Raw genomic sequence first — 22,897 nt, 5'->3', positions numbered from 1 at the left:
CTTCGTAAAGGCTCCTGGCAAACGGGTAGCGGGAAACAAGGAGCTGCTGGACATGGGGGGGACGTGGGGCGCGTGGGGCTGGGGGTCTTTCGGCAACTGCCCAGTTGTTCATCCCCAATTTTTGCAACCTGTAGTAACTCCAAAGTTGCCCTGGCTCAGAGCAGAGGGCTGGAGTAGAGACCTCTGAGGTCCCATCCAGCCGGACTAGTGGTGAGGCTGGGGGTATTGAAGGCTAGTAGCCTCACCCCGAGGAACTCCCTCTCGTGGCTTGGGGAGGCAGGTTTATCCAGCGCTCGGGCCCTGCGAGGTGCTTGGCAGAAGAGGGCCGAGGCCAGGCTGGGCCACGTGAGTTGCGTTCAAGGCATGCGATGGCCACTCCTCGGCGGTGAAGAGCAGGGAGCCCTGCGCTGCCGCCGCCACCGCGGTGCTCGGCGCTGCACAGCCCGCCCGCGCCGCCGGGCCCCGCCCCCTCATGAATATTCTAATCAGGGGAGAGGAGGGTGAGGCGAGGGCGGGGCCTGCTATGCTAATCGCAGCTGCTGATCGCTGACGCGCCATCACACCACGCGCCGCCGCGCCCGCCGATTGGCCACGGGCGACCTGGTCTCATTGACAACAAACCGCGGGGGGCGCGCGCGCCGCCGCCGTAGCGGCGGCTGGGGCTGCGGGCAGGTGGGGGCGGGGCTGGCCGGCCGGCCGGGGCGGCCCAAGATGGCGCGGGGTCGGCGGCGCTCGCCGGGAGCCCGGGCTTGAGCAGCGGCGGCGGGGGTTCAGGTTGATGCCCTTGTGCGCCCTGCCGGGGCGGGCCCGTGCGCGATGGAGAGCGGCGAGCTGGGTGTGGAGAACATGGAGGCGCTGACTGAGCTGGGCGACGAGCTCACCCTGGGCGACATCGACGGTGAGGGGCCGCGGGGGCCGTTGTGACCGTTGGGGAGCCTGGAAGGGGGGGGGAGGGGCGCCGCCGCCGCCGCCGCCGACATGCGTAGGAGCTCCCCCGGCCCTGCGGCGAGGCGGCGGAGGCGCGCGTGGGTGCGAGAGCGTGGGGGGCGCGCGCGGGCCTGCCGGGGGGGCTCGGCCTTCGTTCGCCCGCGCGTGGGGCTGCCCACGGGCGCAGCTGGCAGCCGGGGGGTCCCGAGCCCGGCGTGGGCGGGCGGCCGCCGCCGCTCTGCCCCGGTGTAGCGCGGCGGTTGCCGGCCAGCAGCCCACTCGCGGGGCATTTCCCGGGGGGTCGGCGCCGGGTCGCTGCTGGCTGGCTGCGCGGGGCCGCGGGGAGCGGGTCCCGCGGGGGGCATCGCCGCTGCGCCCTCGCTGCGGCTGGAAACTCGCCACGTGAATTTCCCTAGCTTTTGTGGGACGTCGGAGCCTCGACAGCTGATGGTCGGTGCTGTTCAGCGAGCGCTCTTTTTGGTGTGTTTGACGAGACTGAGTCACCCTGGGTGGTACTCGGATGTTACGGTAATAAATGCAGCCATAAAAAGCGATGTAAAATGTAGTAGCAGCGGCAGTGCAGCACTCTGCGCCCCGGCTGGAGGGGACACCTGTCTGAGTGCCAGCCGCTGCCCAGCGCCGCTTCCAGCTCGCAGCCCTTGGTTGTTAAAATGGTCAAGGATTGAAAAAAAAAATTACCTTCCATTTCTTTTTTCCTGTCCCAAGTCTATCCAACAAACAGTGCTGTGACCTTTTTATTTATTTATTTATTTCCCACTGGTTGCTTTGAAGTCTTTCCTAAATAATGGATAGAACTATGCTGCCGCTCGCTCCTTTCAAAGGAGTTTGTTCCACATCTTTGTTCTAAAAATGAAACAGATGTAACTATTAAATTTTCCTTTTGTTCCTTATGTCATCATAAATTGCTTTAATATTTATGCCAGAACTTGGAGAAATGAAATCTATTTTCCACCGAAGTACAAAGCATGAATGAAATATATTATTTATTTTTTCCTCAACAGCTCCTGGAAACCTGACCCCCCCCCCCCCCCCCATAATTGGACTAATTCTCTGATGTAGATTGAAAATTAAAACAGGCCTTCAGGAGAAATAAGAGAGTTCACTAATCTGACCTGCTTTGCTGAATATCTTTTTTGCCTTTACTTAACAGTTATCCTAAACAGAGCTCTACTTTGAGAGGCACATGTGTGTCTAAAGCATCATTGTTTAATAGGTGGAAAATAGAACTGAACTGGTGCATTTAAATTTGATTCCAATTGATTTGCAGTGTAGCCATGGGCAAATGGTAGCCATTGGTGGCCATTTCTTTTCTTTATAATATGTAAAATAAGCATATATCTTATCTTATGAAAATGCAAGGGGCCTAATTATCACGGATAAAGTTCATGATGCAAATTAAAGATGGTGTTTATTTTTGTCTAAGTACAAAATAATGTCTTCTAAGGGTCTGCATGGAAGCTGAGGCAAATTCTAATGAGCTTTGAGCCAGGTCTTCTGTGTTTTGGTGTTTTCTCAGTGAAACGTGGCTCAGAAACGAGTAACTTAGTGAGAAAGGTGACGACGGCCTTTTACCTTACTGGGAGTGGAGTGGATTTTCATAGAGTGAGATGATGATAAAGTAGAATCCTGCTTTTTTGTGTTTTGACATGAACTTATCTCAGGATTTAAAATTCTGCAAGGGTTTTGATTTTTTTTTTTTTTTTAACTTTAGGTCTCTGCTTCTTGTATGATGCCCAAATCTCAACAATCCTCTCAATTTTGGGTTTGAATGATCCTCACAGCTTGCTATACAGCTTTTTATTTTAAGTTTAGACTTTGAAGAAATTAAAGAATGAATGACTGTGGTTATGCAAATGGCATTGACTGCTTTAGAAAGTTAGTTTTTTGTGAGGTCGGGTTCCCAGACAGGGCACAAATCAGTCCAGGGCCTCAAGTGAGTGAGCACAGCTTTCGGTCAGAAGTTCCAACAGCTGAACAGTGTAACACAATGTAACTCTGCATCATGTCCAGGTATAACTTTCTTCCCAAACTTTTTAGTGCTGCATTCTGACTGTTGTATATGGCTACAGAAACATCACTGGTGGAAAAATGCCTTTGAGAACCAGATTACCCTTGATGTCATCTTGGAATTTCCTTACTCTAGGGAGTTTAATTTGGTCATGGTTAAAAAGTACATTTTGGGCTTTTTTAGTTTTTTAAGTTCATGTCAAAGTATCTTTTCAACTCTGATGTCTGTAGCTTAATCTGCCACTCTTGAGTTTCTCTGAAAAGCAGCCTATGTGCACAAATGCCTAGCAACCTTCTGGGAGCGTGGTGCGTGCAACACTGTACCTCTCTGTGTAGAGTACTTGGGCACTGATCTAAAAGTAGTAGTAGAAGTTAAGTGGACTGGCTTTCACTGTATCTTGTTGACGTTTTCTAGCTGTGGGTTTGCTTAGAATTGTTTTCTGCAGCACTATCTGGTTCCCCTTTAGTGGCTCAGACCTCTTCAGCATAGAGGGTGCAGGTAATCTGAAAATGATGGGTTTATCACCGAATTGATACCCGAGAGCTACCCTCCAAAAGCACACAAGTGTTCTAATAGTTTATTTATGTTTGCCCTGTTCTTCGTATTGGCAAAGGAATTTTCAGAGAGAGAGACTGGATTTTTGTTGTTTGTACAGCTTTTAGTTTTCCTTGTATTGGTACTAAGGAAAGCTGTTGGGCACTCTCAGAAAGTGTTTCTGATCCCCTGGTAGTCTAATTTTTGAAAGTTAATCTCTAGGCTTTTTGCATTTAGCCAGTCTCTGATGAAGATGGGATTTAACTTGTTAGAAAAAGTATTTTTTTTTAAGAAGATATTAAGTAAGCTGTGTTAAACAAGATGCTCTTTAAAACACAGTGCTTGTAATTTAGCTCCTTCACTGGAATTTGCTCTTTTAGAACAAATCTTGTTTAATTTTTCTTCCTACTTGCAGTAGTGACATCTAATACATTTTTCAGGTGGTTAAAAGCTTGATAAGGTACATTGTTGTTAGCATTCATAAGTTTATAATGTTGAGGGTTATTTAGGGTGGTCGTAGCTGTAATCAGTTTGAGGGTGAAAATCTATAACTTTGACTAGCTTAACATTCATTTTAGATATTATTCAGAAGTGTTAATCTTCAAACAGTCCTGCTTACTTTAGTAAAGTTTCGTGAAAGTTTACTGAGGTATCACATAAAAATCTTTCATTCATCTTGTTAAACACTGAGACACGGGGCTGATCAGGCAGGTCTCTGAGGATAGCTGGTGGTCGTTGCCAGAGAGAGCTAGGTTTCTTGCAGGCAGAGTGATGTCAGCTTATTTTCAGGTTATAAATAGGTCATGAGGACAAATCCCCTTCCAAACTTCTGGGTCTATCAGACTCGATTTCTTAAGAATGAAGGTAAAAGTAAAGGAGGAAGAAGCTTGGATGAGGATTGCTCTGCTCTCTCTGGAGTGCCATTCAGATTAATTGGATAACGTGTGGGTGGCATTTTGGAGAAGCAAAGTGCACTGTAAAGGCTAAATATTAATAGCACTTTTATTGTTGGAACACTTTCCACTGAAACATCTCATGGAGAGTTTACTTCCTCATAGCCCCTTCTTAAATCATGTAGGGAATATCCATTGCATTTGTTGCAATCTGGTGGATGGAAAAGATTCTGTTAAATGGTCCCTTTGCCACATTTTTCTGGTGAATCAGCAATCTGTTTTCTACTTTCTAACTTGTAATTTATTATTTAATTATAAATTCTAGAAAAACAATAGGACTTCAGGAAATCTATGGAAGAGCCTGTGTAGAGTGATCAGATCCTGGAGTGGGGAACAATATCTGACACCTCATGCAGACCAGGGGAACATATATACACACAGACCAGGGGAAGAATTCAGGTTGCTTAAGGTGTATAACTGGATTAAATCAAATTAAACAGAGGGAAGAGAAAGCTTTGGTTAGGAACAATGATCTCCTGGTTGTGGAATTTTCCTCTCTGAGGGACAATTACAGCTTTGTAGTGAAGCCTCTTGAAATGGGTCCAGTGAAATCTGAGGGAAGATGGGATAGAGAGAAACTGTGCAGTGATTACAGGCAAGGGATAAATAAGAGACAATCTATTTTTAATAAAAAAGTTTTTTTGATGATTAAAAAAAATGTGTGTGGATTTCCCCTGCTAAAACTCTGTAAAGTGTGGTTTCCTTTTCTTATATTTCTTTGTTCCATACTTTCCCGTAAGCTTAAAAGTAAAAAAAGAAAAAAAAACAAACTAATTTAAGGTTAATTCTTACCCCATTTCTCCATTTTCCATTTCCTTCCTAAAAGTTATGTGGAAGAAGAGCTAGTAGTGGCATTGTGCAGCTGCTTGCTTTCTTCCTTCTGCAAGTATTAGACTGGAGCAGTGGTTGACTTAATTTGTAATATTTTTAATAAACTGGAGATGACTTTAAATTCTAGTCTTTGCTTAAATCCTGTAGTCTGGGAAAATATTGTAGTAGAATTCTGCTTTTCACTCTGAATAGTAGCAACGGTGCCCTACTACTGGCCACTTTTTTGATTTCTCTCTGGAGATATTAGTGTAATATTTTCTCTTAAGTCTTGGAACACCCAGAATTCCCTTCTGTGCATGTACACCATTTGAGTCTGTGGCAGGTGGAAGACTGTACTGGGAATAAAATAACCTTTAATTTTTTTTTTCCAGAAATGCTGCAGTTTGTCAGTAACCAGGCAGGGGACTTTCCAGATTTGTTTTCGGATCATCTATGTGGTACCTTCCAAGGTAGCAGTGGCAGTACCAGCAATGGGACTTTGGACCCTCAGTTGCAGAGGTCATACAGCCAGGTGCAGCTGCAGTCCTTTCCACCCCCTGCTACCTCCCCCCAGCTTCAGAGTGTTCAAGTCAAAGTGCCTCAGTCAACACCCCCCGCCCCTCAACGGTCTGCACCGCTCCTTCAGCCCCGTCCCCAGCTCCAGCCCCAGCTCCAGCAACAGACTGTGATGATTACGCCAACGTTCAGCTCTGCTCCGCAGACCAGGATTATTCAGCAACCAGTTATATACCAGAATGCAGCTACGAGTTTTCAAGGTAGGGTTTGGGGTAGGTGGGGGGCTCAAAATATGGATGTATGTATTGTTCCCACTGTAGAGGGCCTGGATATTCAACATCTAAAAGTATCTTTGGCCATGACAAATCCGAATATCCTTCTTTTGCAATGTTGTCTGTGGGGAGTTTCCTCTCCTGCATGGCATGACTTTGAAGTTGAGTTCTTTCCGGTTCAGTGAGCATAAAACTTTCATAAATGAGTTCTTAATTCTTTTTAGCCTCTCGTGACAGTTCTCTTCTTGCTCTCCTTTGTTATGGCCCTCTCTCCTATGGCTCTTTGGAGTCTTGGGGAAAAGTACGTCTGAAAAATAACTGTCGGCATCCCTGCCCTCCTGCTGGTGGGCGTAATGGGCAAATCTAGTCCTGAAGCTCCAGCCTGTCCCATGTGGTAGTCTGGAATGAAGGCATATTTCAGATACCAAAGTCCAAAGTGTAACACTGCTAGTGAGCAGAGACACTTGCAGGTGACTGGACCTTCCTTTGTATTTGTGAACGTAAATTGTCTTGATTCTCTTTGGATAGGTGTTGATTCTTTATGTGAAAATAGGATGCCGGGGTCAGCCAGGAATGGTAGGAGTAGTGAAGTGCTGGTTAGACATGCTGTGTAACGTTACTGAAGAAACGAGAGCCCTGTGCTGTTAGACCCAAAGGCTTTTGACCTTATTCTCTCTTAACTGATCCTCTATGCATTCTGGAAAGTTGCTATTCTAGATGCAGTGTCCTTTTGCAGGAGACATCAAAGGAGTTGGAATCTTACCAACTTGTGGGATGTGTTAGATGAATGCTGCCTACTGAGAAGCTTTAGGCAGAGGAAGAGTGAAGCTGGTAGGGTTTATGGGCTACAAGACAGCTGTGATTTTTGGACTATTCCTCACATCTTTTCTGCTTTTCAGTTCTTCAGCCTCAAGTTCAGAGCCTGGTGACGTCCTCCCAGGTTCAGCCGGTTACCATCCAGCAGCAAGTGCAGACTGTGCAGGCCCAGAGAGTGTTAACACAGGCTGCCAATGGCACCATCCAGACGTTAACACCAGCCACGGTTCAGACAGTAGCTGCACCACAGGTCCAGCAAGTTCCAGTAAGTAAAAATGTGGAGTGACATGGATAAAAGGTTATGCAGAACACTTACAGAAGTGTGGTTGGGAGGGCTCTGGAGTGAGGAGAGGGATCCAGCAGCAGCAGAAACTGCTCTTGCAGGTTTGGTCTCCTGATTTGTCAAGGGAAAGGTGGTGAGGGTTGTAGGGCAGCCTATTCCTTGCAGAATTGCTTTTGCACATGTGTTTTTAGGTGAGAGGTGTTTCTAGCCAGTCTGTACTCTAGAAGCATTTTACTTTGTGTAAGCCAGGCATGAGAGTCCCTGTTGTGAGTAGTGATGTGATTTTTAAATAGTGGGCAGCATTCAGAAACTTTTTTTGACTAAATAGAGAAAACACCTGCATAGCTAAAATTGGGCTAAAATATTCTTGTTACTCGATGTTATCAGATGAGAGTGGAAATCTTGTTTGGACAAGCTTTCTTTTAGTACTTCCTACTTCTTTGCAAGTGTACTGCTTATTCCATGCCTTATGAGTGACTGCTGGTACGGGAATGTTTTCTTCAAATGCTTCTGCCACAGTATTGTGGATCCTTTTGCTACTACAGCGTCATATGATTCTGTTTGAAAACACACGTATAAGAGTGAATGTCTTGTTTCTTTGTATTGTATATAAAGATGCTTATGATTAGGGGACACTCATGAAAATGTCACTCTGGTTCAATTGTATTATACCATCTGTAGTGTTCTCTGTTTGGGAGTAACCAAGGTAGTTGGACAAGTAAGAGCATGCTGTGTTATGGCAAAATAACTTCTTATTGGCTGTGATCTGCATGAAGTTTGTGTTGCTGATCCTTTCAGTTAAACCAGAGGAAAATAGCTACCACTAGTATTCAATGAGAAGTACTGTAGCCAAAGTAGGCTGTTCTACCATGTTAGACTCTGAGTACTCAAGCTGTTAATGTAGGGAGCTAATAGTAGGTGTAACTGGAGAGGGGGAAGGAGCTTCTTCCATTAACTGTTTTGTGTTTTTACGTATTAGTTTACTTCTGGTCACTGATTTGAAAATCAGTGACCCTGTGGTTCCTCTGATCCTTCTTTCTAACTCTGTTTAGACTGTGTCATTGTGAGAGCTTGCATAGGAGTCTGGCATGGTCAAGGAAAAAATCCAGGTGGTAAAGGAAAAAATGACTGGCCCACTGTTTTGCCATCCACTGAGATGTAAAGTTACAATTCTTTGATCACTCATCTCTAGTTACCAAGACCAACAGAGAAACATGTACCTACCCTTCCCTTCATCTGTAACTTTTTTTGATCTAGGTTCTGGTCCAGCCTCAGATCATTAAAACAGACTCCCTTGTCTTGACAACTCTGAAGGCGGATGGTAATCCAGTTATGGCTGCAGTTCAGAATCCAGCACTCACAGCACTCACTGCTCCTATTCAGACCACAGCTCTCCAGGTACCGGTATGAATTTTCCTTTTGCTTCCTCACCAATGTTACTTCCTCTTAATACAAGGAAGAGATTTGGGGTTTAGTATTCTTCGGTGATGCAAATGAGAGGAGCTTTGAGTGCTGTTTTAAACATGCCCAAAGTGAGTAATACCCTGTTTCTGCCAAGGCTAAACACACAGATTGTACATTTTTGGCAGCCTCCCATGGCCAGCCAGCAAAGACCAAGGGCACATCTCTGTTTACCTTTTTCTAGTGTTATAAGGAGAAGAATATGTCCTAAGAATTCCATGCGTTTTTTAACCTCTATTGAACAAGAACATACTTAAAACGGAAAGCTAACAAACTCGGAATAGCTGCGGAACTTTTCCCCCACTCAGTAGCAGTATGTTGAATGTAAAAAAACCTAACCAGACTACTCTTCAAAGGGAGGAGGATTCACTATAATCATTGGAGAGGTCAGCTGTGCATCAAGGCCTTAACTTGTTATCAACTCAAGGAGAAACTTGTTCCCCCAAAGATGCTTTTATTACACTCTGATGCATTCTGAAAGGATCTGTCTGTTTGAACATTTACTGCTGAAGACAAACTTACTAGTCTGGACTTCAGGTTTTATGTTTGTTTTTTGTTTTTGGTGGCATGGTGGGCTTCTTATACTTTTTAGCAGCTAGACTGAAATCTTCAGTTTATCTACTGCTTTTTAGGTGATGGTTTCACATGGAGGTAAGGCTTAAGTGGTTGCGTCTGTCTAGCAGATACACAATCCATGAGGTTTTTTGGACTCATTGAAATTTGGTGGAAATTGGACATAGATGGAGGTTGTAAATTCACTTTATAAAGTTCCAACTTGAAACTAAATATATTTCTATTATCCCTCTTAGACTATTTCAGAATCTAAGTAGTTCTTAAATTCGGTCATAGCTAGTTTATTCTCGTCTGTGTCAGTGTCTTTTAGCTTAAATAGCTTTTCTTTTCCTCTCCATGACTACTTCCCTGATCCTTGATGTACTTTAGAGACCAGTCATACCCTTCTCAACATTGCTTTGCTAGGTTAAGCAGTCTAAATTCTTTCATTGCTCTGACTGTCCTAGAAGCCGCTCTGTGCAACCATTCTGGTGGGATTCATCTTGTTTTACTGCAGAGCACATACTGCTTTGGTTTGGTGAAGATGGTCTTTTGTAGGCATAGATGTCCAAGTGTCTGAGCTCTTCATGCCAGTGGGCACCAATCATTGCCTTAGTTCCTCATCTTAAAGCATATTTGTAGCTTAAGAAGTAGTTATAGACCTATTTTTGTTTTTCTTTCACTTAATCTAATTCAAATGAACTGCACTGCTGAAGCCAGAATTTGTTTTTCTGTTGTTTTTTGTTTTTCTGTCCTATGTGACATTCTTGCTACTTGTTCAGAGGTAGCATTGTCTGTTGCTGTTTTGGTAAATTTGTATTTGCCCATGTCAAAGATAAATTTGGAGACTTGTGGTAGAAGGATTCTAGGAGCTAGGAAGATCCTTAATCTGTTTCTCTAGAGGATAAACATAGCATGTTATTGGTGAAGGAGTGTTGGAGTGATACTTCTGGAGAACAAGAGATCTTCTTACTCCACAGTGACTGGTGTGACAGGTAGCATGGCAGGTTCTTCCTGTGCTGCTGTACCAGTGCTCCTGCAAGCCAGAGAACGTATGAGGAAATTGGCATATCTCTTCATTTTTGAGCTGTACAAACTTTTCCTGCATCTACTTCAGTTTACTTCTTTTGCTCTTAACATCGTAAATTGTAATTAAAGTACCTGATTGCTAGGAACACTTGTTATATGTGGTCTTTCTAGACCCTAGTTGGGAGCAATGGGACCATTTTGACCACAATGCCAGTGATGATGGGACAAGAAAAGTTGCCTATCAAACAAGTTCCTGGGGGTGTTAAACAACCAGAGCTGCCTAAAGAAGGAGAGAGGAGAACAACGCACAACATCATTGAAAAGCGTTATCGGTCATCTATAAATGACAAGATCATTGAGCTGAAGGATCTGGTCATGGGGACGGATGCCAAGGTAAAGTTCTGGAATGAGAGGAGATCTAGTGTCCTAAATACTTGTGTCCTCAGGTGCTTGTTGCTCTACCAAATGAAGCAGTTGGACGGTGTTAACTGTTAGAAGTATGTATACCTGTACAGGGAGAAGACTGAAGAGTACTTGTGAGATGGAAATAATTGTATTCACTGAGTGCTGCCCTTAATGTTCATTTTATTGTGCTAGTGGTAGTGTTTCTTCAAAATAAGAACAAAAGCATAAGGTCTAACTACGCTAGACTTAACTTAAGTAGGCCCTCTAAGTAGAGTATCAGAAGTGTGTGTTTTGATAACTCTGGCCAAATCAGAGCTGGCATAATTTTCATTTCCTGGTAACTGCAGTAAGGAAGCAAATTCCTTGCTTCAATTGCTAGCTGTCCTGTTTTTTTTTTTTAAAAAAACCAAAAAACAAAAAAAAAACCTTGCACAGAGCTTTCCAATTTGATTCTTTTAGATCTTGAGTTGTACAAACTCCTGTTTACTCAAATATTACAAACTTTTTTGCAGCATGTGAGTCAAGTTCAGAACTGTGCTGTTCATTTTACCTCACTCTGGCAGAGCAGTAGTACTTTTGATGTCTCTGTGTGTGCATGTCTTTAAGCATGTGCATTAATGAAGTCACCTCCTATTGCTTGGTGGAATTGGAAGCTTAGGATTTAAAAGTAGGTAGCATTTAGTGTTTTCATAGTGCTTTGTATCTGTGTTTACAAGCTAAACCTGGAAGTCTCTGCAGGAAGCAGATATTTTCATGGGGAGGGAAAAGGGGCTGAGGCAGTGAGAGATCTGATTACCTCAGAATTAAACAGTGAACCACAGTTAACTGATAACAGCTAGTTCCATCCTAAAAAAAGAGCCACTTCATTTCAAAACTGATACTTTCAAAAAACTGTTCGTAGTTAAAATCTAGACACAGACTTTATTGTAATTTGGATGTTAATGTTTGCATCGTACTATTTCTATCAGACCTGTGAAAGATCCCAGGCAAAATGGCTCAAGGCCTATTGTCCAGTCCTTGTGCATCTTTCAAAGCATAATATCTTGCCCCTAGAATGTCGCCCCGCCATTAGTTTTGTTGCTGCTGCTGGCTGGTTCTTTATACCCTTTTCTCTGTATCCCCCACATGACACATGAAGTGGGGGTTGTGGTACTCTTTGTATAAACTGCTTTCCGTATGTGTTAATTCCTTGCAGATGCACAAGTCTGGAGTCCTGAGAAAAGCCATTGATTACATTAAATACCTACAGCAGGCCAACCATAAACTGAGACAGGAGAACATGGTTCTGAAGTTGGCTAACCAAAAAAACAGTAAGTTGTGGGGGCTGTGCAGGAGGGAGGTAGTCAACATGAATGTATGCTGCCTCTTGCCGTTTCTTACCATTGACAGAGGCAGATATGTGCAAATTGCATTGACAGTGGCCAGTGTTCTTGCAAGTGACAGAGCCAATCTGAGTAAGACTGACATGATGTGGGAATGAGAAGTATGTATCTAATACACTCTCTGATTTTTGCAGAGCTGTTGAAGGGCATTGACCTAAGCAGTCTGGTTGACAGTGATGCAGACCTGAAGATAGATGACTTCAACCAGAATGTTCTACTGATGTCTCCCCCTGCCTCTGACTCAGGATCCCAGGCTGGCTTTTCTCCCTATTCCATTGATTCGGAGCCAGGAAGTCCACTCCTTGATGATGCAAAGGTATCTGTGACCTGAATTGTCAAATTAAAGACATTTACTTCAGGGATACGTAAAGGCTAGAATTTGAATCCTCCAAACTTTCAACAACGGAGGCAGCAGACCTCTGGCAAGTAGAGCTGTAGGGGTCAGAGAAGACTTGTATGGACGAGGAAGGTGCATGAGAGGAAGAGGCTTTTCTGAAGGATGAAGACTACTTCCTGGGCTGTAAGGTCTCAGTCATACATTACCTCTTAGAGGAACAGCACTTAGACTTCAACGCATGTAGATTCTGTGTTAATTTATAGTGAATGTCTGTGATCCAAAAAGCCTGTGGCTTTTAAGATGGTATATGTTCTGTGAATAAAGCAGGAGAACTGGAAAAAAGATGATGACATCAGCTGTGGGTAATGAGACTGTAAGTAACCACAGTACTAGAAAGCTGTTAACTGTCTTCAGCAGTGAAAGTGCAGTGAAAGTTAATCCTGGCCTAAAACAGGGTTTTAGGGAATGTTGACTGAAATGGCTGAGAGCAGAAGGAAGGTGAGGACACTTGGAATACTTCAGCCTCATCTTACTGAGCTAAGGAGAAAGCTTCACTGGAGTTCTTGGTGATCTTAAAAGCAAATTTTAAAACTTGTTCTCCTCCTTGTTCACCACCCAATCCCTTTGCATAAGTATTTTTTGTTTTACAGATTAAGTGGATTTTTTTCCCCTCTTGTTCTTCTCTCCACTCCTAATTCTTTGAAGGTTAAAGATGAACCTGACTCTCCTCCTGTGGCCCTTGGTATGGTGGATCGCTCTCGAATACTTCTCTGTGCTCTCACGTTCCTTTGCCTCTCCTTCAATCCTCTAACATCCCTTCTTGATGCCCGAGGAACCCCAGAGGCTGACAGCCTCGTGCGCCATGGCTCTGGCAGGAACATGCTGACCATTGAGTCAGGTAACAAATTGGAACAGTTCAGAGTATGAGGGGGCTGGACTGCGTTTGCATCCTCTCGCTAAATAGCGTCTCCACTTGCGACTGCTGCAGGTGGCATTGTTGGGCTAGATGGACTGTTGGTGTGATCTAGTAGGGCATTTCTTGTGTTCAGGGAGTTGTAACACCTTTGTTTAATGTTTGGGGAGGGGTGGTAACCACAGAGCTGCCTGTGGGAGGAGAGCTAGCAATGGGTGCTTTGGCATGGTTACAGTTTACATCTACATTCAGCATTCTTCTTGAGCAAAACCAGATGTTGCTTACTATGGTAAGCTAGAAAGGTCACCTGCTTGTAGCCCAGCAACCTAGACTCTCAGGATAGACTCTTGAAAGTTAGTTCAGAATGAGGTATTTTTCTGTCCTTGCTGATCTTTCTCGGACACATTCCTGTAAAGTTAGCTTTTTATTTGTTTTTAACGTAACTCACTGATCTTTAACCTATTAATAAAATAATGTGTGAAAAGTTACTGTAGAAACACTGTTGCTACGGGGTCTTGAAACTGACTTACAATGCTTGTTCCGTAAGATGTGTAGTTTAGAGTTCAGGCAAGAACAGGGGATTCTGTAGGCATGTTGTCATTTCTCTGACTAATAAATGTGCTTCCTCAGTGTCGCTCTGAAATTAATGCTGGAAAGTGGACATTGAGGCATTTAATTCTCATGGGTGTATCTGATAGTTTTCTTCAAACCTCTTGCATTCTGATTTTTGCAAGTGCTGACTCAGGTTTTATAAATGGATTTTGTAAAAACAAAACAAACAAAAAACCCCACTGTTTTATTGTGGCTGGGAATGTTGTGGCTTGGAGTTCAGGTGAAAAGCTGTTGATATGTGTATTTCCTGATGAAAATGTGGTCTTCCCAGACGTCAGTATTGCGTGTCAAATGGAGCAATACGTCCTTGTGGATCTGGGCAGGCTTGTTGCTCGTCTTGTTGCCAGGCTTTTAATGTCCAGGTTAACTTTAACTTTCCTTTGGGATGTTCCCTTGCAGATGCAGGTGGCTGGTTTGGTTGGATGATGCCCACACTGATTCTGTGGCTAGTGAATGGAGTGATTGTCTTGAGTGTGTTTATAAAGCTCCTTGTGCATGGAGAGCCAGTGACTCGATTGCACTCGAGATCATCTGTGATGTTCTGGAGGCATCGCAAGCAAGCTGACCTGGATTTGGCACGGGTAAAGTTGACTTGGCGTTATATCAAATGCATCATTTAGGAGGGAGAGTGCGGATAAATGTGGCCTAAAAGGACTGTGGGTTGGCACTTGCAAGAGCATAGTATTTCTAGAGTTAATTATCCTGTATGATTTCAGAGGAGAATTTGGTGCTAGTTTGTCTTGAGCACATCACAGTTCTCCTTCGGCCTGAGTTGGTGAGACATGGACATTGGTGTTGGAAGAGACACCTAACTTCTGTTCTTGTGCCTTGCTGCTGCATCTTGTGACAATGTTTGGAAGCAAGGTCTTGGTTCTGAACCTTGGTTTTCAGAATTTGGCCTCTTATGATTGCTGGCAGTCAGTAATGTACTTGATGGTTTGCTGCCTTTTTTTTTCTTTTTTTTTTTTTGTTTTTTTTTGTTTTGATGCAGGCTTGTCCCAATTGTAGCTCAATGGAAGCTACTGACTGGCTGCCTGTCATGGATTAGAGGCCTGTACTGGTACAGCACCCTAGGTGATGAAATGTGTGTTTGAGCACTGCAGTCTCCTGTCCTCCAGCCTCTTGCAAATCTTCCCCGGTGTTGAGGCAGCACCCGACTTTTGACCCTGAAACACCCATTTTGTTTGAGAAGGCAGGAAACTGCTTTTATCTAATGCCCATGCCTCTCCCAGATGTCATGGCCATTAAAGGAACAGGGCCATGTGTAGGCTATGTGTAGGGCCAGGTCTGGAGTGGCGTAAATCACTTTGATTGTGTTGACTTGCCTCAGCTAAAGATCTTGTCCTAGCTTGTACATCAGTTTACCTTGCTTCCAGTGACCAGGAGATCCGAAAATGTCTCCAGTGCTTAGCCATGGAGGCTGGTGTGACTAGTGAGTAGGTATGGGGTACACTGAGAGAGCTTGCTTTTCTTCTGCCTGCCTTACTTGCATTTGGAGACTAAGGAAAGTGGTTTTCTAGGCTGTCGGTGAAGTACCACCAGTCTCTTCTTGATGTTCGACCTTTTGTCATGTTTGCAGGGGGATTTTGCTGCAGCTGCATCAAACCTGCAGACTTGCCTGTCAGTTCTAGGTCGAGCGCTGCCAGCTTCCCGCCTGGACTTGGTGTGCAGCCTGTCCTGGAATGTGATCCGCTATAGCCTGCAGAAGCTGGCACTGGTGCGATGGCTGCTGAAGAGGACTTCTCATCAGTGGCGGGCAAGAGAGGCCGCTGCAGGCTTTGAGGATGAGGCCAAGACCAGTGCTCGGGATGCAGCTCTGGCATATCACAAGCTCCATCAGCTCCACATAACAGGTAAGAACAGAGATGGGAAAGCTGTTCTATTTATTTTGCCAAATAAGGAGGCTCGGAGCTGATCCTGTGGGGATACAGTGAAAGCGCCACAGCCTCTTTGCCTCTGGAGGGTAGCTATTGCAAGCTGAGTGGACTAATTTCAGAAGCCAGTTACTAAAACCGAGCAGCTTCATACAGTGAAACGGCTCTGTAAGAATGACCTGAGCAACAGCCATGTCTCAAGTTGTGTGTTGTTGAGCCTGTAGAGGTGGCTTGGAGTCTTTCCTAAGCAGCAGTTGATTGAGTCCAGTCATTTCTCACCGATGTTTAAGGGCTTGTTTGATTCCTGTCACTTAGGAGTGTGATGTGGAAGCAGGGGCCAGCATTAATTTTTGGAAGAAGAATTTAAATTTCTGAAGCTGTGTAAAGCACAGATTGCCAGTGGGTGATGATACGCTCTAAAAGCCTGCACGTATGCACATGTACTAAATAAGCGCTTGAAAGATCCTTATGATCAGTTTTTGCTGGTTCCTTTACAGACCAATTTGCAATTGTAATAGGCCACAAATATATCTGAAATCTAAGCTAAGCTTCCTTCTGCCTAATCTTGTTGCATTAATTGTAGTTGTGCCACCATGGATAACAAGAAAATGTTCTTGTTCATAATGTTATCTGCATAGATGCCTGTACAGGTGTGGACTGCAAAAGGGGGTCCAGTTATGTGGTAGAGATGAATATAGTGAGCCAATGTTTGCAGATGACTGTTAGCTATACAGGTCTTTCTTGCGGGAGCAAAGCGATGAATGCCAGCCGTGGTATTGGTGGAGGGAAGTTTCAGTTATAGTTGTTCTGCTGCCTGAATACAGATTAGGCATATGGCATTGCAAACTTCTCATGTCAATAGGGTCTTGTTTATCTGTTTAGGATAGTATCTCTGCAAATGACTTATTTAGTAGTGGGTACTCCTGTGTGAAAGGTTAACTCTTTTTCTTTCTCTTCTGGTGTAGGTAAACTTCCCTCCAGCTCAGCTTACTCAGGTTTGCATATGGCCCTGTGTGCTGTGAATCTGGCTGAGTGTGCAGAAGAAAAGATCCCACCCAGCACAATGGCAGAAATCCACCTGACAGCTGCGGTTGGCTTGAAAACCCGCTGTGGAGGCAAGCTTGGCTTCTTAGCGGTGAGTGAGTTCTTGTGTCCTCCACCATTGCACATTCAAGCACAGCTCTTGGGAGGCCTGCAAGCTGGCATTGCCACTAGCTCGATGCATCTGCTAATACAGTTATGATAAGATCTATAATGAGCTTTGTCCCTGGTGTTCTTTGTTTCTCTTTCCCTGTGGATTGTTTTCAGTCTTAGTCTCTCCTTTCTCTAGAGTTACTTTTTAAGCCAAGCTCAGAGCTTATGTAGCTCGGAGCGGAGTGCCATTCCTGACTCGTTGCGTTGGCTGTGTCACCCACTGGGACAGAAGTTTTTTGTGGAGCGGAGCTGGACAGTAAAATCTGCTGCAAAGGAGAGTCTGTACTGCACCCAAAGGAATCCTGGTAAGAACCACTAGTAGTTTGTGTGTGACCTCCCAGCACTTTGGGCCTGGGAGCCTCTCCACGAGGGTTTGTCTGTTTTCAGAGCATTCCCTTGTGCACGACAGTGGTCTTCCCCTGTAGGAACCTGCTTGTCATCTTAGCAGTTGAGAGGGGCTGTGGAGCAGAGAGATGTCTCCTCAGACTCTGCAGGAGCTGTCTCTCTTCCCTTTGTACGTTGTACTGGCTTTACATGTCACCCCACTTGTGTTTCTATATGCTGGAAAAGAACTTAGTTCGAGCACTGAATGTCTAAGGGATGACTTTGGGGTGACCAAAGTTTGTCTTTAGAACAGTGTCATAGCCATACCGTTGAGTGGCTGAAGTGTTAGAGAAGTTTGGCCAAGGGCTGCAGCTTTAAATGGCTAATAATGAGCAGAGTGGTGGTAAAAAGGCCCAACAACTTAGTCTTCATAAATCTTTGCAATAATTTCTCAAGAATTTCCCTGTACTGCTCTTCCTCTTGCCCTTTAAAATTTGACTCTTCCAGCTGCCCTTGTTGATATCAGGAGGTGGCTAGCATTGTGTGTAAGAGAAGTGGTTTATTCTTTCTCTCTAGCGGATCCCATCGCACAGGTTCATCAAGCGTTTTGTGAGAACCTGCTAGAGAGAGCAGTGGATTCACTTGTGAAACCTCAGACTGGAAAAGAAATAATGGGACAAGAGGAGGAGGAACCATGGTAAGTTTCTGTGCTGTGGCTGGGGACTGCTGTAGGTAACTGTAGACTCTGAAACATTTAAACTGTTAATCATACGCTGAGTACCCTGAGGCAAATTGAATGGTTAGTCTTTAATCAGGACTCTAAATCATGACACAGATCTGATTGCTGCAGTTCTAGAAAAGTGAGCTCAAGCTCTTCATATTAAAACCTCTGAAGTCAAAGGTGGAATTTTGACTGTTGCCTGATGAGATAAGGATTTCTTGTTTCAGCTGGTGTGCTGCCGATTGATTCCTTCACTGGATGGTGCTTTCTCTGCTGACAGTTTAAAAGTTCAGCAACACTAAAATTAGCACACACCTACTGTTTTAATTGACCAGAACATATGTCCAAGACTCTGAGAGTGTTAAAGTCCAGCTTGTTAGAGAGAATGACCCAGCTGGCTGTCTACATTATGCATGAGAATGTTCCTGTAACTGAATAAAGTGCCACATTTACCAGCAGTGAAAAATCAAACTGATGTGTGGCAAGAGTGGGAGAGCGGGTGTTGGCTCAAATTGTCATTGGTCTCTGTCAGCACTGTGAGCAAAGGAAAGCGGTTGGTATGGGAGAATCGGAGCAGCTTTTTACACCAAACCACATCCTATTTCTAATTGATCTCCAGATATGCCAGTGCTGAACAAGGGCTATGTAAATACATGGAAAGTTTTGTAATGACTGTATCCCAAAAAGGTATGGGCAGAAGCCTCAAATGGGGAAGATGGCCTAGTTTTTCTACCTGCATAGGAAAAATAGTATATATTTAGTTTTAATTTCAATCTCACATCTGCTTTCTAGCATAGTTGCGGAGAATAAGAAGCATTTCAGTCTAATTGCTTAAACAATACAGATGTGTGTGATCAAATGCTGCTGTTGATGATGAGGGAAGGTAGCAGGGTTTGTGTAAGTGAAGTAGATTATCAGTATACTTGTGGAAGTGCTGTTTCTTAGTTGGCAGGAGTGGCTCTATTAATACAGCAAGCTTTCACCATCCCCCAAAGGTAGGAGCTCAAGATCCTTCTCTGTAGCCTATCCAAGGAAATTAGATTGTTACGACATATGCTACTTTCTCTGATTAACACTGTGGCTCTTTAGCAGTCATGTGGAAGAATATAGCTCAGCCTCCTTTAGAGGCAGTGATTGAAAAGGGGCCTGTAATCAACTTGTTGCACATCATGTCTGTCAGCAGATTCTTTCACTTTAAATACATATTACACCCTTAGTCTGCTTCTATGTGCTCGGCCTAGTCCCTCCCATGACAGTGGTACCACCTCTTGTTTTTAAGGACTTGAGTACAGCCTGCTGCCCTATCCCTTAACAGTAAGGCAGATGTCTGTGATGTAAAGCTCACAGTAAGTTCCCACATCTCTCTAGTTGAGGTGAGAGTCCTGGGGTTGACTCCAATCCTGAACTGTTACCTTTCCATATGGGGAGATTTGATGATACTCCTTACTGAATTGGTCTGTGTTCTTCCACTCTCAGGCAGGTCTCTTTAAATATCACAACACTGTTGGACTACAGAGCTTGAACTTTATCCCTCTGTCTGCTGGCTTAAAGGGTCAATATTGTTTAAAAATGCATCATAACTGATTAGAAATACCTTCAGGTTTTGATATCTCCCGTGTGACAGCATAGTGAAGGGTCTGCCTTGCTTCTTGTTTCAGTGAATTCTCCAGTGCAATGGAGTATCTGAAATTGCTCAACTCTTTCTTGGACTCAATGGGAAGTGGAGCCCCACCCTTTGCCAGCAATTCTGTACTCAAGTCAGCCCTGGGTAAGTCTGGCAGAACAGAAGCTTTCCCAGCTGTAGGAAATACTGCTGAGAGATGTTCGCTCTCTGCACAACCTTTCAACCTTTCAAACTCCAGGCAAACACAGCCCTTGCTGGGATGAGACATGGGTATTGAGCAGCACACCACTATGTGGTACAGCAGCTCAGGCTGGAAGTGGGGTGGTTAAGAAGGCTCTTAAATTTGGCTGTGTATGTTAACGCAGTCCGCCCAGGTGGAGTTGCAGTTATTTGTATTACCAGTTATGATGGGCACTTTGGGCATGTTCCAAGCAGTGCACTGTACCCTGACCTGAGAGCTTAGTCCTGATGAAGCAAAATGAGGGAAAAGTTGTAGCATATAAACAAGCATAGTAGCACTGCAGTTGAGGTAGAAGATGACCTTTCTGCTCCCCAGAGATGCTTAATAATGATCTGTTGGCCCAAACATAGGTTGACCTTACTTTTACAGCAGCTGTCATGTGCATTCCTCCATCTTCAGAACCTCCAGCCCTGCAGCCTCTGCTCTGGACTGGCTCTGGACATATGGCACTTGCCGTGGTCCCTTGGAGTATATCTAGTGGGAGAGCTAGAGCTATGCACTCAGTTGGGCTCGTCTGGTAGCCAGTTGCTGGAGTGCTCGTCTTGCTTGATGTTGCAACAAACAGCATCTGGCAGTTCGCTGGGATGCTGCTGGAGCTCTTTAGGCACAGACTAATTGTCCTGTTCTTAAGTGTATAGAGCAAACATAGGAGAGAAGCTAGATATCTTTTCTCCAGGGCTTATATTTTGGGGTAAAGGGAAATCTATATTTGGGTCAATATTGCCATGAAATTTAAGAGCAGGTCAGAGTAGCAGAGCCTGTGTCTTTTGGCTCTGTGTAGACTCCAGGAGGCTTTTGAGGGAATGTGAAATAATGAAGAAAATGGTACCAGGGACCTGATGAACTCTTTACCAGCTTGATGATGGTCAGTGCTGAGGCATGGTGTATACTCCTGGAATTGTTACTGCAGGGTGGGGAGTGGAGATCTGTGTTGGGAAGAAAGGCAAGGAATTTCTAGATGAGTAGATGGGGTAAATTCTGGTTAGGTTCTTGTTGGCAAGATACAGACTCAGTATCTGAAACTCCGCTTGCTGCCAGGTGTAGTGTGTTTGCTTGCTGCCAAGTTATTTAGCTGTGTTCCTTCAGCATGTTTCAGCATTCACCCAGACAGCTGTGTTCCCATGAGATCGGTTTGGTTTGTATGCTTTCTTCAGCTCATTAGTGTTGATCTTGGTGGAAGGCACTGGCTAAGGCATACGACACCTACTCGTTTCTCTGAGCGGGAATTAGCTTGGTGTTCTCTGCTTGGTTGCAACTTGTGGTTCTGTTTTCATAGGCCCAGACATGGTGTGCAGATGGTGGTCAGCAGCAGTTGCTATGGCAATCGGTTGGCTCAGAGGGGACGATGCGGCTGTGAGGTTGCATTTCACAGAAGTGGAGCGCATGCCGAAGGCCCTGGAGATGTCAGAGTGCGTAGGCATCTTACTACCTTCAAACTCCTGTTCCTTCTAGCCGGGAGTGGCTGTTCCTTTAAAACCTGTTCTGTGGCTGCTCTTCTCTGTGCTGTGGAGTCACAAGCTGATTATATCAGTGCTGTTTGGTGCAATAGGATGAGGTGTAAACATGCCAAACAACTGATGTGTAGGTCAGGGCTTGCAGGCTGATGTTAGAGCTGTGGATTGAAAGAGTCTATAGGAAAGAGAATTGTTTCTTTATGGATGCTTTCTTGTTTTCATTCTAATCCTGTCCACTGTTTCCCCCCCCCCCCCCATACCCTTCATCCCCCCAAATCAAATGACAAAACTTCCACACACACTGATGAAAAGGCTGATGTCACCATCTTGACTCTTTCCCACTAAAGTTTCCTAGCTAATTTCCTTCCATTTCTCTGTAGCTTGCATAGGTGAGGAACAGTTTCATCTTTTTCTGTCTTTAAGAAGTTATGATCTCCCTGATCTTGGAGCTGGGAGGGTGGAAGCTGGTGCTAATCATTGCTTGAGCTCAGCTCCTGGGGCTGCCCTGTGGCAGCATGACAGTACTGCTTAAAAGCAGTGCTCTGTTTCTCTTTCAGGAATGCCCTAGTGAAAGCCACCTTCTATATGTGTAAAGCCATGCAGGCCTCACTGTCTGGGAAGGCAGATGGACAGCAGAGCTCCCTGGGTCACTGTGAGAGGGCCAGCAGCCATTTATGGAACAGCCTTAACATGACCAGTGGTGTCTCCAGCGCCACCATCAACAATGTAAGGGATGAGCCATGGGGTAATAAGTGGTGATGGTGTTAGTTCTGAAGTTGATTTTGCTGCAGATGTATCACCCCCCCATTGTTTCTGTTTTCATTCCCTGTTCATCCTGTGTCTGATAGCTGTAGGGGAGAAAATTCTTCCTGTTCCTTCCTAAGGGCATTGAAATTTTTCCATCTCTGCTGTATGGAGGAGCAGTCCTGCAAGTACCCCATTCTCTCTTAAACATGATCTTAGCTGGCTAAGCCATTCCCTGGTCCTGCCAGTGCCTGTCACCCCTTCCCTGGTTCTTTGACCACTTCTGATTTGGCCCATGGAAAACTTCCATCTGTGCCCTGTCACTGAAGTTGTTGACACACACAAAACGTGCGCCTAGTTAGGCCAAGCCTGCTCTGTTTCAGGCAGCACTTGAGCATTTGAATCCTCTGCCGCAGAAGTGGGACTGTGCTGTGCTATTCCTGAGTTTGTGTATTGCTTGTCTCTTTTCTTTCCAGGATTACCTAAAGCTGGAGTTTCCCTGCATGGCATTTGGGACACAGTTCTGGTCCCTTCTGTCGCTCCTGGGTGGCAGCTGTAGTGCATTGTAGTTGCATTGCATGTTCTGGCAGTAATTGTGCAATGTTTCTGCAGTGCAGTACAGAGGCACTCTCCATTTCTACAGCACAGGTAGAATCTCCTAAGAGCAACTAGACTAACAAACTGCTGGGTGGAAGCAACAGATGGGGAAAAGAGACTTAGGTAGAAAACGTGGGCTGTGTCAACACTGCCTCCCCCCGCTTCTGCAGATAGCGTTGATCTCTTTACCTTGCAACTGTTGGGTTTTGGCTAGTTGATAACATGATTTAGATAGGCCTTTGTAGAAGGCTGGGGCATTGCAGGTGCAATGTACGTGTGGCATATATTCGCTG

At 44.8% G+C, this 22,897-nt stretch overlaps 1 protein-coding gene across 3 annotated transcripts in view; it reads left to right on the top strand.

Moving 5' to 3' along the window:
* Positions 1–631: 631 nt before the first annotated feature.
* Positions 632–22,897, top strand: part of SREBF2 (sterol regulatory element binding transcription factor 2) — a 27,861-nt gene continuing 5,595 nt past the window's right edge. Inside the window, exons 1-16 of one of the 3 annotated variants that reach the window (XM_026101317.2) lie at positions 632–898; positions 5,646–6,029; positions 6,941–7,122; positions 8,398–8,544; positions 10,354–10,575; positions 11,783–11,897; positions 12,104–12,285; positions 13,012–13,204; positions 14,231–14,412; positions 15,411–15,684; positions 16,671–16,840; positions 17,036–17,204; positions 17,800–17,920; positions 19,603–19,712; positions 21,086–21,218; positions 21,821–21,989. In XM_026101317.2, the coding sequence (XP_025957102.2) occupies positions 817–898; positions 5,646–6,029; positions 6,941–7,122; positions 8,398–8,544; positions 10,354–10,575; positions 11,783–11,897; positions 12,104–12,285; positions 13,012–13,204; positions 14,231–14,412; positions 15,411–15,684; positions 16,671–16,840; positions 17,036–17,204; positions 17,800–17,920; positions 19,603–19,712; positions 21,086–21,218; positions 21,821–21,989 (2,835 nt within the window). In that variant the 5' untranslated portion in view covers positions 632–816. The remainder of the gene's footprint in view (positions 899–5,645; positions 6,030–6,940; positions 7,123–8,397; positions 8,545–10,353; positions 10,576–11,782; positions 11,898–12,103; positions 12,286–13,011; positions 13,205–14,230; positions 14,413–15,410; positions 15,685–16,670; positions 16,841–17,035; positions 17,205–17,799; positions 17,921–19,602; positions 19,713–21,085; positions 21,219–21,820; positions 21,990–22,897) is intronic. The other 2 variants (XM_026101328.2, XM_064511786.1) reach the window with 2 other exon arrangements.

This window comes from Dromaius novaehollandiae, chromosome 1 (genome assembly GCF_036370855.1).
Source record: "Dromaius novaehollandiae isolate bDroNov1 chromosome 1, bDroNov1.hap1, whole genome shotgun sequence".
NCBI lineage: Eukaryota > Metazoa > Chordata > Aves > Casuariiformes > Dromaiidae > Dromaius > Dromaius novaehollandiae.
The sequence above is the reverse complement of the archived record's forward strand: the minus strand, read 5'-3'. Positions and strand labels throughout refer to the sequence as shown.